The 16,385-nt window shown below is 38.0% G+C and overlaps 1 protein-coding gene across 1 annotated transcript in view; it reads right to left on the bottom strand.

The window, feature by feature from the left end:
* LOC145491809 (SID1 transmembrane family member 1-like) overlaps positions 1-15,836 on the bottom strand; it is a 21,497-nt gene extending 5,661 nt beyond the window's left edge. Inside the window, exons 1-23 of the mRNA XM_081471076.1 lie at positions 15,553-15,836; positions 14,909-15,021; positions 13,690-13,857; positions 13,286-13,331; positions 12,663-12,764; positions 12,253-12,336; positions 11,374-11,509; positions 10,922-10,978; positions 9,898-9,991; positions 8,551-8,615; positions 7,835-7,912; positions 6,966-7,117; positions 6,484-6,557; positions 6,046-6,112; positions 5,800-5,873; positions 4,551-4,625; positions 3,891-3,939; positions 3,700-3,742; positions 3,098-3,172; positions 2,240-2,376; positions 1,446-1,548; positions 926-993; positions 23-69 (exon numbers count right to left, since the gene is read on the bottom strand). Coding sequence (XP_081327202.1) covers positions 23-69; positions 926-993; positions 1,446-1,548; positions 2,240-2,376; positions 3,098-3,172; positions 3,700-3,742; positions 3,891-3,939; positions 4,551-4,625; positions 5,800-5,873; positions 6,046-6,112; positions 6,484-6,557; positions 6,966-7,117; positions 7,835-7,912; positions 8,551-8,615; positions 9,898-9,991; positions 10,922-10,978; positions 11,374-11,509; positions 12,253-12,336; positions 12,663-12,764; positions 13,286-13,331; positions 13,690-13,857; positions 14,909-15,021; positions 15,553-15,753 — 2,108 coding nt within the window. The 5' untranslated portion in view covers positions 15,754-15,836. The remainder of the gene's footprint in view (positions 1-22; positions 70-925; positions 994-1,445; positions 1,549-2,239; positions 2,377-3,097; positions 3,173-3,699; positions 3,743-3,890; positions 3,940-4,550; positions 4,626-5,799; positions 5,874-6,045; positions 6,113-6,483; positions 6,558-6,965; positions 7,118-7,834; positions 7,913-8,550; positions 8,616-9,897; positions 9,992-10,921; positions 10,979-11,373; positions 11,510-12,252; positions 12,337-12,662; positions 12,765-13,285; positions 13,332-13,689; positions 13,858-14,908; positions 15,022-15,552) is intronic.
* Positions 15,837-16,385: the final 549 nt, after the last annotated feature.

Raw genomic sequence — 16,385 nt, 5'->3', positions numbered from 1 at the left:
ATAACTGTAAAATATTGCTTACAAGACCCAGTTCACCGCATTGGCAATCACCAAAAGAAGCATTCGATCCTGTAAAACAAACGATATTACACTCAGTAACTTTGGTTATTACTCAAAACTTCCCTGACTTTTAGCTGACCAGAAAATTATCTTCTTTGACAACAAGACAGTCGTTATAGACAATACTTATTAGAGAGGTTAAGCATGACGTTTACGGCAAACGGCAAACGGCAAAAAATGAAACTTTTGCCCTCTCTCTTCAGCTGTGTGTACAGTAGAGTGAAATTACTTGTATTCGCAACGAATAGTGGGAGACGTTATCCCATTTTTGTGTGCTTTATTTACGGATTAGAAGAAAAGAACTCAAACTCAGAAGTTATCTTCGCCGTTTGCCGTCTGCCGTTAACGTCATGCTTAACCTCTCTAATAATCAAAATTTGCCACGGCCTTAAAATAAAAATTTTAACAAAATTCCTTGACATAAGTTTTTCTTCTGTTCTGAGGAACTCTGCCACAAAGCAAGCTAGACTGCAAAACAACCGTTTTTTGCGTTTCGGTCAGCGCGAAGCGCCTAGTATAGTGATCCTCGCGCGCCAAGTGAGCGTTCCACTTTCTCACGCGGGGCATGTGAGGCAAAATAGATGACCGTATTTCTTAGCGTCTCTCTCCAGTCTCACTCACCATTTTGACACTCAGCTTCATTGCCTTCATTCGCTCGCTCGCAAATGTACGACTGTTTTGCAGTCTAAAAGGAACCCTGGTATCACAAACACTGAAATGAACCGAGTCTAACGAAGTGTACACACTTTTTCGTTAACATAATATCAATTCATCGATTGTCATATTCGTTCGTGTTTGGGAACAATTTCAATAACATGCTTTGCTTTGTAAAGGAAACAAGAATGAATCGTAGTTGTCATTTTACCTTGTATATCGGACAAGAACAGCAGTCATAGCGCAGCAGAACAAAAATCCTTGAAAACATTCCAGCATCTGAAAAAAAGGTTTTAAGAATGTTCAAGTAGCGAAGATCAAATTTTCTACAATTAATAATACACATCCAGCGGGGTTGTAGCCAGATGTGAAAAATACTGACTGAGGCAATGTCTGTGGTAAAATTCTCTTCCTAGGGGTTTAGCAGTGTTTTACTTTCCTCCTTCAACACACACACAAACACACAAACAACAAAAGCAAAAACCAAACAACAACAAAAAAAATGACTGGGGCAAGTGCGTCTCTTTTTCCTCACACCGACCATGGCCCTGTCCAATGTATGCTATGTAGCTGTAGCCGTTAGCACGCCTTGCGGGCCTATGTTCCTTCCTGTATAGTTAGTGTCTTTAAAGGAGTTAAATATTAACTATGCAAGGATTTCGAGTTCATCACCAAGAGGGAGTTTGAAAAAGGTCAAAAAAAAATTCAATTTGAACTTATTTGTAACTTACCGAACTTGACCCTTCCCATGTAATAGATCTGAGAACTGAGGTACAAGCATCCAAAGATATGGATGATGGAAAATGTTGTCCAGAAAGCAAATGAACTGTACACCTTCAATGAAAGAAAACAAAGGAGATAATTTAACTGTCGTAACAGTAAAAGCAAGGTTTACTCGTAAAACTAAGCATGTTTTGATTACGAAACCTATCGAGCCAAACGTAGCAAGGATTCTGAGTGTTGTAGACCAATTCTCACAAATTTCACCTGATGTAAGCCTGCCTAGATGGAGGTATGTATCGTACAAAGCTGATGAAATGAATGAAAAAACTACAAGAAGAGGAAAAGCCACTTGTCTTCCCCAAGTACTGCTTTCCCCATTGTGTGAGAAGAACAAGCTACACAAGTTAACCTGACATTGAAATCAGTTGTCTTTCTCGGCAAATCCGTTCCACAGCTATCCCAGTCCTCGACGGTGTCCAAGTAAATATTTTATTCTTTTATGAATGCAGACTAGCTGAATGTCACACCAAATTTGAAAAGAGCTACCTCACGGTTTGCGCGTCTTGAAAAGTTTAGCCTAAATTTTTCAAGTTCCTCGTTTGTAATCCTTGTTAATCTTCTCCATCCTTAACCATCCTTGTTAGTTCATGGTTTATTAATATTTCTTTCAGGTGTTTTTCTATTTAGTAAACTTCCATTTTCAGGTTTGCCTTAATTTAAACGTAATTTTGTGGCCAAGGCTAGCTAAAATGACACAAAATCCCATGACTGAGCTTCTTTAAGAGAAGTATTAGTCACTCACCACTCCTATCATGGCTAGGAAGATGATAACAGCAAATCCAGCATAAACAAGGTGAGCGTTGGCAGCAATGTCAGGATGACGAGTCTGATAAAGCTTCACTATACCCAAGCACGTGATAATGTACATGAACGACGTATCTGTGTGGAAAAACAACACAATCTTCGTCGTGCAGCTGGAATGCTCATTGCGCTTTTCAACACTGAATCGTGGACGGGCGTTCCAATAACTTATGGCAACGCTTTGAAAAACAATTGTGGCATGTTACGTTTTCAATTCCCATTCCATGTGTCTTGTTAAGACAGTTGCACGCCCATGTTAACTACACAGAAAACAATTTCGTTCTGAAATTTGGTCTTCTACTTTAATATTTTAGTGTTCCTTCAAGCCAATTTATTATTTCTAGTTTCCGTGGTGTTTTAGGGCATCCAGCCTGATAAACCTTCTAAACCGCGACATAAGTTGCGTGAACCATGTTACGCTGTTTGTGCGACGGCACCAATCGAAGGTTCAATTCAATACACCCTATTCATAAATGGCTACCGATTTGAAATTCTTTTGTTTGCATTTAAATTAACCCAACTAACCTTGTTTGACAGCAACAATTTTTTTGAATCAACAATTCAAAAACGAGGTTAGTTGGCTAATTTGAGTACTTACAAAAGAATTTTTAATTGGCAACCATTCAAGAATAGGGTGTATTTAGAAGGCTGTCTCACGTAATGCTGTCTTTAACCCCAAAGGAAGGAAGAACAGCACATGGCGTTCCGCAGAAAATGGCAGCTTAATTGAACATTCTGCTCAGTAATTATTACTAAAAAAGTTTCCTTTTTTCAGAATTAGAGGCGGATAATCACTTACCAAACTGAAAATTAGAGTTGTTGGGACACACATGATAACAGCCTGACAGAACACCTTCCATTATCAAGGCAAGCCCTGCAACAAAACAACACAATCTTAGCAGCCATATATTATCAATCTGCTTCTTTGTCTCAGTCATTTCTGACTACTTTACTAACTAAGAATCACCTTAACAATTATTAAGAGCCGCTCGAACAGGAAACAATTATGACTGGGCTACAAAAATAATGTTGTTATCACAAGCGAGGGACAAACAAAACATCTGCCGGGGTCCCCGACGGGAATCGAACCCATGACCTTCCAGTTGTCGGTTGGGCACTCTATCCACTGAGCTACGAGGAAGGGGACTCTTGGAGAGCTAGGCCATTTACAAGGTTTGTATCTACATAGTTACATATTTACTCGGTTTATACGCGGACTGCTAGGATCAGCAATGTCGAAAGCGTTCTGTCTGTGTGTGATAAATAATGAAGGATGGTGAATAAATGAGAACGATGAAATGTTCATTAGGATTATTATCTAACCCTTACAGCGCTTGCCTGTGAACGCAGACGTATTTCCGTCTGTCACTTGGTTCTGCCTGTTCAACATGTATTACTTACCCATAGCATAAAATATAGCATGATGCTGAGGGATGCCATAGAACTGAAAAAACAAAACAAACAAACCAAAAAGAATAACGCACCCTGCCGTAATCTTCAACTTAAACAAGAAGGACTTCAGCTATTCAGTGATACAACAAAAATCTTGTGCTCAAAATGTCAGACGGCACTGTTGAACTTTGCATATTTACCTTTTCCAGCTCGCTGTTATCAGCAATATCCAATTTGTGTTGTCTGTCACTGAAAAAAAGTTAAAAGTTAAATAGTTATATCGGATTGGTATTTGCGTCCTTTAACCTTAAAAACCAACAATTTCTTGAGGTATCCCATGATAGTGTTGACTGTAAGCAGAATTTCCAAAAAAAGAAAAAAAACAAAAAAACACCGCTATAATTTATCCCAGAGAAGTTGTATGCTTTATCGCTCTTTCGGCCTAATTACTTAAACAAATAAAGAAGCCTAAGCCGTGTATTAATCACCACGGGCATTTGAAAACACGAGGCAAATGTAGAAAACAGGATCTGCAGGCGAGTCTTTCCTACATTTCTCGAGTGTTCTCAAATGTCCGGGGTGTTTTATCACAGTGTAATACACGGCTTAGGCTTCTTCATTTGCTTTATGATATAGAGGTAATGTGGCGAAAAACAATAAAACACGCTTTTTCTATGTTTTATACTCTGACAAAACATGGGTTTTTGACCAATCAGAGCGCACGCAGGGTCCTATCTATATTCAGTATAAAGTTAAAAAACCCTTTACATAAAATCCTGGTTGATGGTTGGTGCACGGATATTTGGATCTCGTGTGCAGATATTATAAATCACAAAGTAATAATTCTTTTGATACCTTACCGTCTCATCACAAGCAGAAAGAACAGGAAACCCAGCATCACGTATCCAATGTTACTAAACACATTATTAAAAGCACTGCAACACAAACAACACAGGCTTACAACGGATCACTTGTATGCAATTTCTGACTCTGCTTTCCAGTGTTAAATCAAGGCACGCACCCTTGTCACTGTAACCTGGTGTGTAACAGCAAGAAGACTCTCACAAATGTGGAACACCTTGCTCTAACTCGCTCCTAAAAGCGGGTTAGAGCAAGGCGAGCGACGCAAAAAGTAGTTGGTTTTGCATCAACTATGCTACACGATTGGCTTAGAAAACTCATGGCACTTTTTGGTCCAATCAGAGGTAAAACCAAAACCAATTATGACACCCTCGCACTCATTTTCCCGCGCTTTGCGTCGGCTACTTGTAATGGGCCCTTTGCACGATCCGGTCACATGGTACGGAATTAATTATGCTGGGACGCAAGATACACGATGGGACTTCCAAAACAAAGGAAAGTCGGGCTGGACTGGTACGAGTTTCTTTGTTTTGAAAGTCCCACTGTGTAACTTGCGTCCCAGCATAATTAATTCCGTACCATGTGACCGGATCCTGCAAAGGGCCTATTACTTCGAGCTTTGATTGGTTCACTGGATTGTCTGTGTTCTTTGTGATTGGCCGGAGGGATTACTTTGGTTTTGGTTTTACGACACTCAGTTGAAAACTGCTCTATTAATCCAACAACTATAAGCAGGTCACCCCCCATTGAATACATGCTAGGGCACCTTTGAGTATTGTGTGTTGTTATAGACTACATTATCAAAGTCACTAATAATTTTTCAAGTTTAAACAAAGAAAATCATGACTGCGACGGTGATTGGATATCTGATCTTAATAAGCATAAATTTTTCCGACTGTTATTTCTCCGTTTTCTCCTTAGCTTTAATTTCAAATGACAAGATAAATCAAACACGACAAATCGCGCTTCACCACATTTCTAAACATCTTGAAGTTCGTCAAAAATACTCTGCTGCACGTTGTATTTTCAACTCTTTCCTCGGTGTTTGGAGATGAGGTGAAACACGGTCTCTCGTGTTTGATATGTTACGCCAAACCCTCTAAAAAAATACAGAAGGACACTGCAGGAACCACAAAAGGTCTCCATATCAACAGCATGCCTAATTACACCAATGACTTTTTAGCATCAAGGGACCACAATCTAGAATCTAGTGTGAAAACAATGGAACTTGTTGTTTTAGTACTTTACCTTAACACTCCTAAGGGATGAGCACAAAAGAAGTTGTAATAACAAATGTCTTCATCTCCACTGAAATTAAGAACCTGTAATTTAAAGTATATTCATATATGAATTAGTTAGAATTATATCACCAAACAATGCTTTACTTTTGTGATAGCCTGTTCCAGGCTCTTGGTCAGTGGGGATGATTGAAAAACTAATAAGTAATGATGATATCGAAGTCCACATAATTTATCTGAGGAAGATATACCAGACCTTTTGATAAGTGATCACAAGTTGAACAACAGGGAGAGCGTAAAACACAGCTATCATCATCAGATTCCTAGAAGCAACGAAACAGTTAATATTGGCTTGTATTTAATTATCTTCTCCAAGACCTGACACTTACTAAAGGATTTGGAAGTCTCAGGGGCTCAAACTTAAACATTACAGCCTAAAGGGAGGTACTGACAAAGCAAAGCAAAGGAACCTAAAGGAGAACAGTAGTAATAAAAGTACTTGTATACTAGCAACGATCAGACTGGATAGGAATTCTGGAAGTAAAAAGAAAACACTAAAAAACAGATGGAGAAAGAGTACAGGCCGTGGTCCACATCACAACAGGGGTAAAGCTCTGATCTACATGTAGCTGAAAACACAAACACTGCTTGCTAATTATCCTTATACTAAGAAATTTAAAAAATTTTTCCTGACCAGTGATAGAGCCTGTATTTCTTCTTTAGGTATTTCTTCTCTTTCTTTGCCAGGTCTGTTAGCACCAGGCTTGTCTGTGGAAACCAAAATTCAAAATCAAGGATTCAACTCTCTACACACCCTCCTATCCCTACATTGTTTCACAAGACAAACAACGTACTCCTCTCACATTTTAGAAACTGGGCCAAGAGAGTACACTCTTGATCTGATCGACCGAAAGCCTTGTTTCTACTGAACTCTTCTGTAGAAACACAGACAACTTTACTACGAGCTGCACTTGACCTTTTCCACTGTTACAGGGACACTTTGTGGATGTCCTATGTGAAGGTGATGTATAACTTCGAAAGTTACTTTTGCATGTTTCTCTAAAATTTTCATTGATAACATGAATGTCTTTGCAGTGTGTTACTAATCTGCACAACGCTAATATCTTGTTTCACAATGTTCTGAAGATGAAAAGAAGCTGGTTATTGAATACTAACCCTTAACCTGTAAATATCTTTCTCAAGCTCAATGTCATGTAACATGTCATAATGTTTCTCAAATTCCCTTGAGGAAGGTTCTCTTGATCCATCAGTAGCCAAGTGGTCATGCTCAGAATGCTCCACACTGTCATTATCTAACAGTTCGTCAACTGACAAAAGAGAAAAAACTAATGAACAATGTACATGACAAGTGACAAGCAAGAGTGATGTAAACACAAAGTTGTTTACCACAACTTCTGTAACTACCCCCGAGCCCCTCCTTTCTTTTAAAAGGAAGATAAAATCGATCAAGACCTATGTCAGAGACATCAGTTTCCAAAAGGAATGCTCTGTAAATTATAATAAGAACCCTGAATTTTGGTATTTTTAAATTATTTGATTACTCTTTTTATCATTATTGTATATATTATTTTAGCTTTATGACAACTGTATTGTAAATTTGTTTCTCTTATTTAGACTTAGTAGTAGTAGGTCCACATCAGCTGTACAGTTGCTTATTTTAACCCTACTTATCAAATAAATCATGATTGAATTTTCCCAAAAATTACAAGTTCTAAACTGGGCAGAAAATGCAGGTAGTATTGAAGACCACTCAATCTGAGCTAAAACTGAAGATTTTAAACAAAAAGAACGTAACATTTGACATGAAGGGCATTTGCTCCCAGACTTGACTTGCTGTGAAATTGATGCATCCAAAAGATGATGTACTAATAAGATTAGTATCTTGATGAAAATCATTTTAAAAATACCTTAATTAAATGGTTAACCAATCTTGCAAACTAAACTGTTACAGCAACGTTCAGCAAACAACAAATCTATTTCTGAGGTTGTGGTGAATTTAACATGATGGACAGCAAGATCAGTACCTTGAGGTGTAGATCCATAATGGTCTCTAGATCGTCTTGAGGAGGATGTCCTCAGGGGCCTATTTATTGACAACCCATCTAAAGCAAACAGCAAACATTGCCGTGAAGAAGCAGAGATAAACTTACTAGATGAAACTTGTTACTGAATATGCCATCTACTTCATGAATGAAAACACTTATACCCTGTGTGCAATTTTCCCACAAACTTATTTGATGTCATAATAAGATTACCAACAATTCTGGTTCCATCAAACATCACCTACTATTCAATACTATTCAATTCATCTGCAGTTAGAATTTAGAAGTTGTTGTCAGGAAGAATCATGCCAAAACTGGCCGACTGGCCTGAGCTATTTCCTCAAGATATTTGTCCATGTTGCAGAGGAAAGTGTTTTCAAATTCCTTCTCTTCTAACCAAGTTACTGAGGCACCTAACCTGGTTAGGAGGCAACTTATTTTTGGCCATTTTCTCACCTGTTGGAAAGGAACTAAACCAAACCTAACCTGGCTAGAAGTCTCAGTGGAAGTTTGTGATTAATCAAGTATAGCAAAGAATTGGGCCCACAGAAGCATTAATTATCAAGGCCTGTAGTAAACTTCACTTTGACAATCCTTAAAGCACTGTTATTGTTGTTTATTACTGTAGTTCAGTAGTGGTGATGGTGACTGGTGTAATTGTAAAACTAAAAGTAAACAGCACTGCAAGCACTAATTACCTTGAATATCAGTGTCCTTTGGCATCAAAATAGATCTAAAACTTCTTTCTCTGCCTCCCTTTTGCCTAAAAATATGTTAGACAGTTAGAAATATTTAACATTTATACTTCTTTTGCAATGAATAGTTATAAATTAAATTAGTTTCATTGAAAGTAGATACTGTAATCTTATTCATTTCCTCAGAACTATGATAGTATTAAAATGTTAGAAAACAGACGAAGAACTGGCACTTTTCAAATGGAATTTGCAAAGTGCTTGAGTGGCACCTAAAATGTACTATTTGTTAAAATGTGCATTAAAAAAAATAAAAAAAATTAAAAAGTACTTATTATGAGCCTTAGTAAATTGTAGCAACAGGACTGTCGTCTAGTGAAATTATAAATTGACGCTTACAAGTACTTAATCAGCAACTTTTACTCACTTCTTGATTTATTTTAATTACTTGCTGACTTGTTGGAAAAAATATCCCTTCCCATCCCCACTCAGGTTTTACTGTGAATAATTTGAACGTTGTACGTACAAACAGGTACTGATTTTTAAATAACTAAAGTAAGAAAAAGATTTTTACATAGGATTAAAATGAAATTTCTTGATTCTATATTTTGTTGGTCTTGTGGGTTCTATCACACAAACAGAGAGCCTACATAAAATCCTGACCAGTTATCAAGAAAATGGGAAATAGCTAAATAAATTGAAAATAGTACATGTAAGTTAATGGGCAAGTGTACATTTTCTTGTTGCAGGAAATCCTAGTGATCAGACTTGATTGAGAATCACTGTTTATCAATCTGAACATCTTTGAAAAGAGATCCACTCTCTGGTTAACGTGCTGCTCCATAGTAAAACACATACCAGGATTCCTGTGGTTAATGTAATTAACCATAGTTATCCTAATATATGTTTTAGTACAGGCATGTGACAAATTCAAAACAGAACATTTTCTCTGTTCCTAGAGCAGCCTTTCATACAGCTGCCTTCCCTTTTTTTTTTACCACACTTCCACTTGTGGTTTTGGTTCACTCAAGATAGCACACAACTTTGCTCTTCATTTAATACAAATAAATTAATATAGTCAAATGTTACATTGTATAGTTCCAGAAAATATCCATATCTCCACCACAGAACCTTGGGATTTTTTCTAAGAACCCCACCCCCCTCTCTGGAAATTCCAATTAAGCTTCTTACATTTATTTAACTTTTTTGGTCTTATACAGCCCCCCCCCCACCCCCCACCCCCCTCCTCCTCCTAACCCCTAGGAAAATTCTAATCTCTTCTGTGGGGGCAGTATGGATATTTTCTGAAAATGCACCTTTTAAGTAAATTAATCTTCATATTACAACACTAACCTACACCAGGTGGCCAGGAGGACACCAAATGCAATGACATAAAATGATGCAAAGAAAGCTATTGGAACAACTATGGCCTTCACATAATCCTTTGCTGTGAACAGGAGAATATGACTCAAGATTATTCCACTGATACAACACAAGTGTATGTCACCATTGTGTATGAGGTATTGTGTGGTTCAACCAAGAGATATCTTTGCCCAGTCCAAAGAGGGTCTTTGTAAATTCTGGGGTGAGGAGGGGATTTAAAAGCTAAAGGTTAAATTCTAGGTGTGCGGTTATGTGGGGGAGGCGGCATATTCTCCAGAACACAAATTGGAGCCTTATGCTAAAAGAGTGTTGGACTCTGGACAGAGTGATCTCCACTGATGGCTGTCCAGGGTCATTTTGTTGTGTTCTTGCTCCAGGAATATATTAATTTTGTCTTATTGTATTTTTTCATGTTCTTGTAATTAGTGTAGGTCACTGTTCCTGAAAGCCCCACTGGGGAGGCAAAAATAAAGTATGTACATGTACATGTCTGTATGTATAAGTCACGGCAACTGGATGCTGGCAAACTGGAAAGCGGGGAAGAAGTAATACCACTAGTAACTGGATGATAGATATCATTATTATTTTAAAGAACCAGCATCGATTCCTCTAGTGCCAATCCTGTGAGCTGGGACTATGTTCCTTGTTTAACTAGAGTACAGCTGATTGATGAACATCAAAGCAGCAATGACCACAAGAAATGCCTTAGACCAGCCTTAAAACACTTATGGCATAAAAGAACACAAGAACAGCTTTGTGAAGGCTCTGTAATTCCATAGTTCTGAAAAGTCCTGTATACAACAAGTGTGTTCACTATCTCAAGTCAGCACTGGGTAACCAAGCCCCTATCTCACAATATCCTTACAACACTCACAAGATGTTCACTATAATCCTCTGGCAAATTCTCTTATCACAAAGAACTGTGATCATCAGCTGAAAAGTCAAACTAGAATATACTTTACAAGTAGGTGAAAGTAAGTGAAGATCAACTTACAGGATAATGTGCGCTCCACAGTTATTTTGATGGTCTTCTGTCTTTGCGATAATGGACCTGAAAAGTTATGAAGTTTCAACTGTATACCAACTGCTTTATCCACTAGGTTCCAATAATTCATAGTGTCCTAAAACTAACTTAAAGCCAAATTGTTCATCAAATGAATTAAAACTATCATTAAACAAATAATAATGCCAATATAAAAAATAGGTCTGCAATGCGTACTTGTGGGCTTATGGCTAGTTTTATTGAATCATTGGGTTGAAGTATTGCGGTCTTACAAGTAGGCAATTACTCGAAAGATAAAATTACAATGCATGAGGTTCATGCTAGGAACGTACTTGAGCCTGAGCACTGTTTTAACGACCCAGTACTTCCGTACAAACCAATTTATTTGGGCAATCAATTATTGATTGTCCAGTGGCATGCCTTATCTTGTAGTTAATTCTAACCTGCATAATAAGAGTCTCGAGAGCCAGCTTTCTTCTCTGTGTGTGGCTCTGCAAACCGTTCTCCAGAGACACATTCTTCATCAGATGACTTGACGATTAAAACAACATAGAACTCACCTTGATCAAATCTGGAACGCTGATAATTAAACAGAACAGAATTATCAGAATTTCTCTATCCTCCTGAAAACCACCAGTGAGGGTTATAAAGAGGCTGTGTGGCCAGAATCATTATCACAAGATTTGAAATTTGGTGTTTAGCCTACAAAGTAGCATTTGTCATTGGGGGAAAGTCAAATATCAAACCCAACAATGGGAAGAAACAGATCAGATAGATTTCACAGCTCTAGCAAGAAATGTATTGTTCCAGGAAATATTCTCACCCCAAGCATATGTGTATTTAAAAGAGGGGAATGGTTATGAAGCTAAGCAAACATCAAAGGAGCAAACAAAGATGCCAAGATTGATGTTGGAAGGTCTGTGACTGTGCAAAAGCTTATGTTCCGTGCTCGTACACTACAGTATGCAAGGATTACATGTACTAATTAAAAAAGTCATGTCTGTTGGTTAGTTCCCTAGTCAGAAGTAAACAAAGTGTTTTGTGCACGGTTACGGCCAAACATGTGAACAAAATCATACAACAAAGTACTTTGTCAAGTTTCATCACCATTTCCAGACTAGTAACTATGCCCTAAGGAAGGTCATTGAAAAATCCAAGAGAAGGGCAGGTTCAAATGCCAAGTTAAATTACAATGGTTATAAAATTATCCATTTGAGCACTGTGGATATTTTCTGGAATCAATATAGCACTGTAGAAATGATGGATACAATGTAAAACAAGTTAGATTGTTTAATTTATGGTTTAATTAATAAAAAGACTACCTCCATAGTGATGGCAGCTTTTGTTGTCATAGTCTGAAAGTGGCCTGTGAATTCCACGTTCCTTGCCAAGTCGTACACAGGACACTAATGGGTAAAGTTACTGTGTCACACGCTTTTACAAGTATTTTATTTTTACAAAAATTGGATGGACTATATGTTAAGCAGAGTATATAATGATGGGGAGTCCAAGAAAAGGAGTATTTATTTCAGTCTTAATTAAATAAAGATGTAACTACACTGTGAACATACACATGCATAGACTCAGCACCAATGAAAAGATCATTGTGTTGCTTCATTGAAAGCTTTTAAGAATTATTTTGCGAGGACACCCCTCACCTGTAACAGAACGTAGTAGTCAATAATAAACCTCTAAACGTAATGATCAAAACCCATAAATAACCACAATGTACCTGTGTTCCTTGAATTGACAGAATGGCACACAATTTAACATCCTTTGACTCAGCCCTGACGAGAACAGTGTCAACATTATCCGGGTACCTCCACAAGAAGTACTGTGGTAAAATAAAACACAAAAGAGGTGCTTAGTTAGAGAAAAAAAATGATAACATCACTGTTCAAAATGATATTAATACCCACCCCAAGGATGGTCATTGGAAATTCAAAGGGGGAGGGGGACATCAAAAAAGCCAAAGTTGTTAAAGAAGTATGAACCAAAATGGAACATTTCCAGATAGCTCTGCTAGAGCGGGCTCCCTTCCTGAACAGCGGCTGGTAGTTGGGTCTATTCCATTTTAAATGGCATCTTTTAGGAGTCAAATAAAGCTTGAGCCTCGCCCAGATTGGTCTCCTTTTGGGGTTTAATTCATATTTTCCAACGCGCATCCCCAACCTTTTCATACAGGAGTTCTCCCATTGGGCTAATTCCAAAAGCCACCCTCCTTAGCAAACCCTCTTGAATTCTCAGTAAAACTGAGTAATCAAAATGCTTAATCTGTAAACCCACTGTCTGACTAGATTCCATCATTTAACTCTCATAAGATGTAAGAAGTATTATTAAGTAACATATTCTCACCTTGGGTTGTGCTGGATCTACTGTGACTGTTAATGGATCACTTAACCTGTTCAATTCCCAAATATAAACAAGATTCAGAAGTGTAGCCTTGACTTTGTTACAGTGCGTATCTGAATAAAGACTTTGATTTCAGTTGTTTGCATCTAAGTGGCACAATTGCTTGATCAGGAGTAATATAAGAACATGTTTTATTCCTCACTGATCATCTTACTCATAAAATATTTCATCATTTCCTGTTCAGTAATCTCTTATCACCAGTATAAACTTTGGATTTCTTGTATTAGACAATTAAAGTTGACTTAACGTTACTTTAGTCTACTTGACTTTGATGAAACTTCCCCAAATTATCATGTTCTCCCAGTCAACAACCAGAGTAAAGCAGTATTACTAATTAAAACACTTACGACAACAGAAAGTTTTCAGCAAATTCTGCTTTCAAGGTGTAATTAACAAGCTTTGGCGAAGCTGTTGATACATCAATGGAGAAAGATTCATTTGTTTCTAATCCAGCTAATGGAATGAAACCATGAAGAAATGGACAAAGAGTTCGACTGGCCAGGTGGTAATTAAACCTATAAAGCAAACCGAAACTTCATTAGAACATCTATATATTTTCTAGCTTACTAAATGATGATTAGATGTTTTCAAACACAAATAAATAGTTTAATAGTTGATCCCTGGCATTGTGGAAGGTACAGTTACTGTAGAATAATGGTTAGCTAGTATGGAGTGTTTTTTTTCTGGGCATGTTTGTCACAAAATGGTAAAATGACAAAATGGCACTATAGTTTGCCTACATAAAGGACTATTGAGGTTAGAATATTAGGAAAGATACTTCAAGTAAGCAAAATGCTAGTTCCTGATCAAAAACCTGGCCTTCAGATGTCCATATTTACGTCAGCTGGACACAATATGATGCCATACTAAAAGACCGTAACAGAAATCTGTTAAACTTTTCATTGCTAACTTTTCCATTGTTTCATGTAACTTTGTGTAGGGGTAGCTGGGGGTGTATATGAACTCCCTTGCAGGGTAAGGAATTGCCTCTTTCCCACTCCCCAGAGATTTCTTAGGTACCTACATGTATTGTGTTTTGGTCCTTTGCATATTCTAGGGGTAGAGGAATTTTTTTTTTTTTTGGAACACAACACTGAAAATAAAGATGGCGTCGTGTGTCGTGGTAAAATCTTCTAGATGGCAATTCCTGTACATTAGAACCAAAACACACCTTAAAAGAGATTGAAATGGTAAGGAATAAGCATCAAGAAGACTTGACCAACGGTTAAGAGGGTGTTGTGATAATGACTTAAATGTATCGCTTATTAAATTGGCATTCTCTTCTAGAGGAATTGCTTTTAGTGTTATCTATATAAACTTTTCAGCTGACTTTTGCGCTCTCAACAGATCGTCAACAACAATCATTTGGATAGCATAAAAATACTTTTGAAGAACACTTAAATCCAAGTCACTATTTTTGATGAACACCATCTTTATGGCGTTCGCCTATGATTTACAATTAAGTGAAGCTTGCTGACTTTGCACATTTCGTTCAAAACCACCCGTTATCTTTTTCCAGCTGATTGACTGTGAAATAGAAAAGGTATTGGTTTGAATTTTACTTACCTTTCATCTGGTATAGACCAGGAAATTACCCCTCTCTGTAAGCGAGCAACAAATAACAAAGGAAACTGTTCAGTTGCTGTTTCACTTTTGACTGTTACTCGAACTGCATGAGGCTGAGAAGAAAAAATACACATTTCTGATATTGATTAAAAATTTAATAACTGACCATCCATAAGGGGACAAAGGAATGAATGCTTCTAGAATATTTCCCTCACTAATAAATAATAACATCAGCTTGGTATAAGATGCCTGCCACGTTGGGGTGGCGTTTAATAGCATTCCTTGGCATGCCAGGCATGTGGCATGGAACTTAAAAAGCCTCAACGTATCTTTGGTATGAAATGCCATTAAAAAAAGGAAATTTACAAACCTGTCAAAAATTATAATGGTTGTCATGGAAAAATCAATTTCCATGAGCAGCGACATTTCATACCAAATTGTTTCTAATGAATTTCACATAAAGTGCTATGGCTTTTGCTTTAAAATAATAAGCTTAAGCTTGAGCTTTATATCTGAAGCTTGAAAAAAGTTGTGGACCTACGTACCCATAGGATACAAAAAGGATTAATTAAGAAGTCAACTGAATTCAGCTCATTACTTAATGAGGGAAGAATACGACAGTAAGCTTGGTATAATCAGTTTACCTTTGTCTTGTGTATCCAGGCATATTTATATAGCCAGACCTCTTCCCTGTTTCGGGATGCATTTCCACTCGTCAGGTTTCCGATGGAGGCGTTTTTGTACTCCAGAGTATTCGGTGGACCAGCACCGAATCGAGTCCCAGAAACACGCAAAAGCCACACAGAAAGGCAGCTAATACAAAGGAGACTCCAGTATATTTCCATGGTAAGGATAATGACATCCGTCTATGTGAAAACCAGACGATACCTGGCACTGGACTTCACGGCCGACATCTTGTTTTCCCAGAATAAGCGTCACTTCCGGTAAAGATCGGAAAGCATGATGGGTACCGAGTAAGATCCGGAAGTGGAAATGGCCTTAGCTTTGGACTGATAACCAGGGGATGAGTGGAGGGATAGAGGGGTCGAGAAGGGGGAATCTACCCTCACTTTGGCCCTACAATTTTGCACTCTCTCACCTTAGACAGTATCAGTTTATATTCTCACTCTATTGTCGCCGTCTCCTGTTGACGACCACGGCAGTAGGCCGCAGTACTCCACTCGCTCCTTAGGTTTTCTGGGAGCGTGCCAAAATACAAGAGACCTGTAGAGACTAAAGGCCGTGAGAAAAGGACCTGAGGAACATGCCAGAGAGACTGCCTATAGGGTACCTAAGAGAGATTTACCTCTTTTTGATTGGTTTCTCGTTCGGTAATCCTAGAAGTCGTAACAAGAACAGCAACAAATAACAAATACTCAAAGCAGACGCCGCAAGCGCCGAGGATGAGCTGTGAGCCCATAAGGAGAGTCGACACGTACCGTCTTTTCTCACGCCACTTTCCCTGACGACCAGATGA

The sequence above is a fragment of the Orbicella franksi genome, chromosome 7, assembly GCF_964199315.1.
Source record: "Orbicella franksi chromosome 7, jaOrbFran1.1, whole genome shotgun sequence".
NCBI lineage: Eukaryota > Metazoa > Cnidaria > Anthozoa > Scleractinia > Merulinidae > Orbicella > Orbicella franksi.
This window is presented reverse-complemented; position numbering and strand designations above follow the sequence as displayed.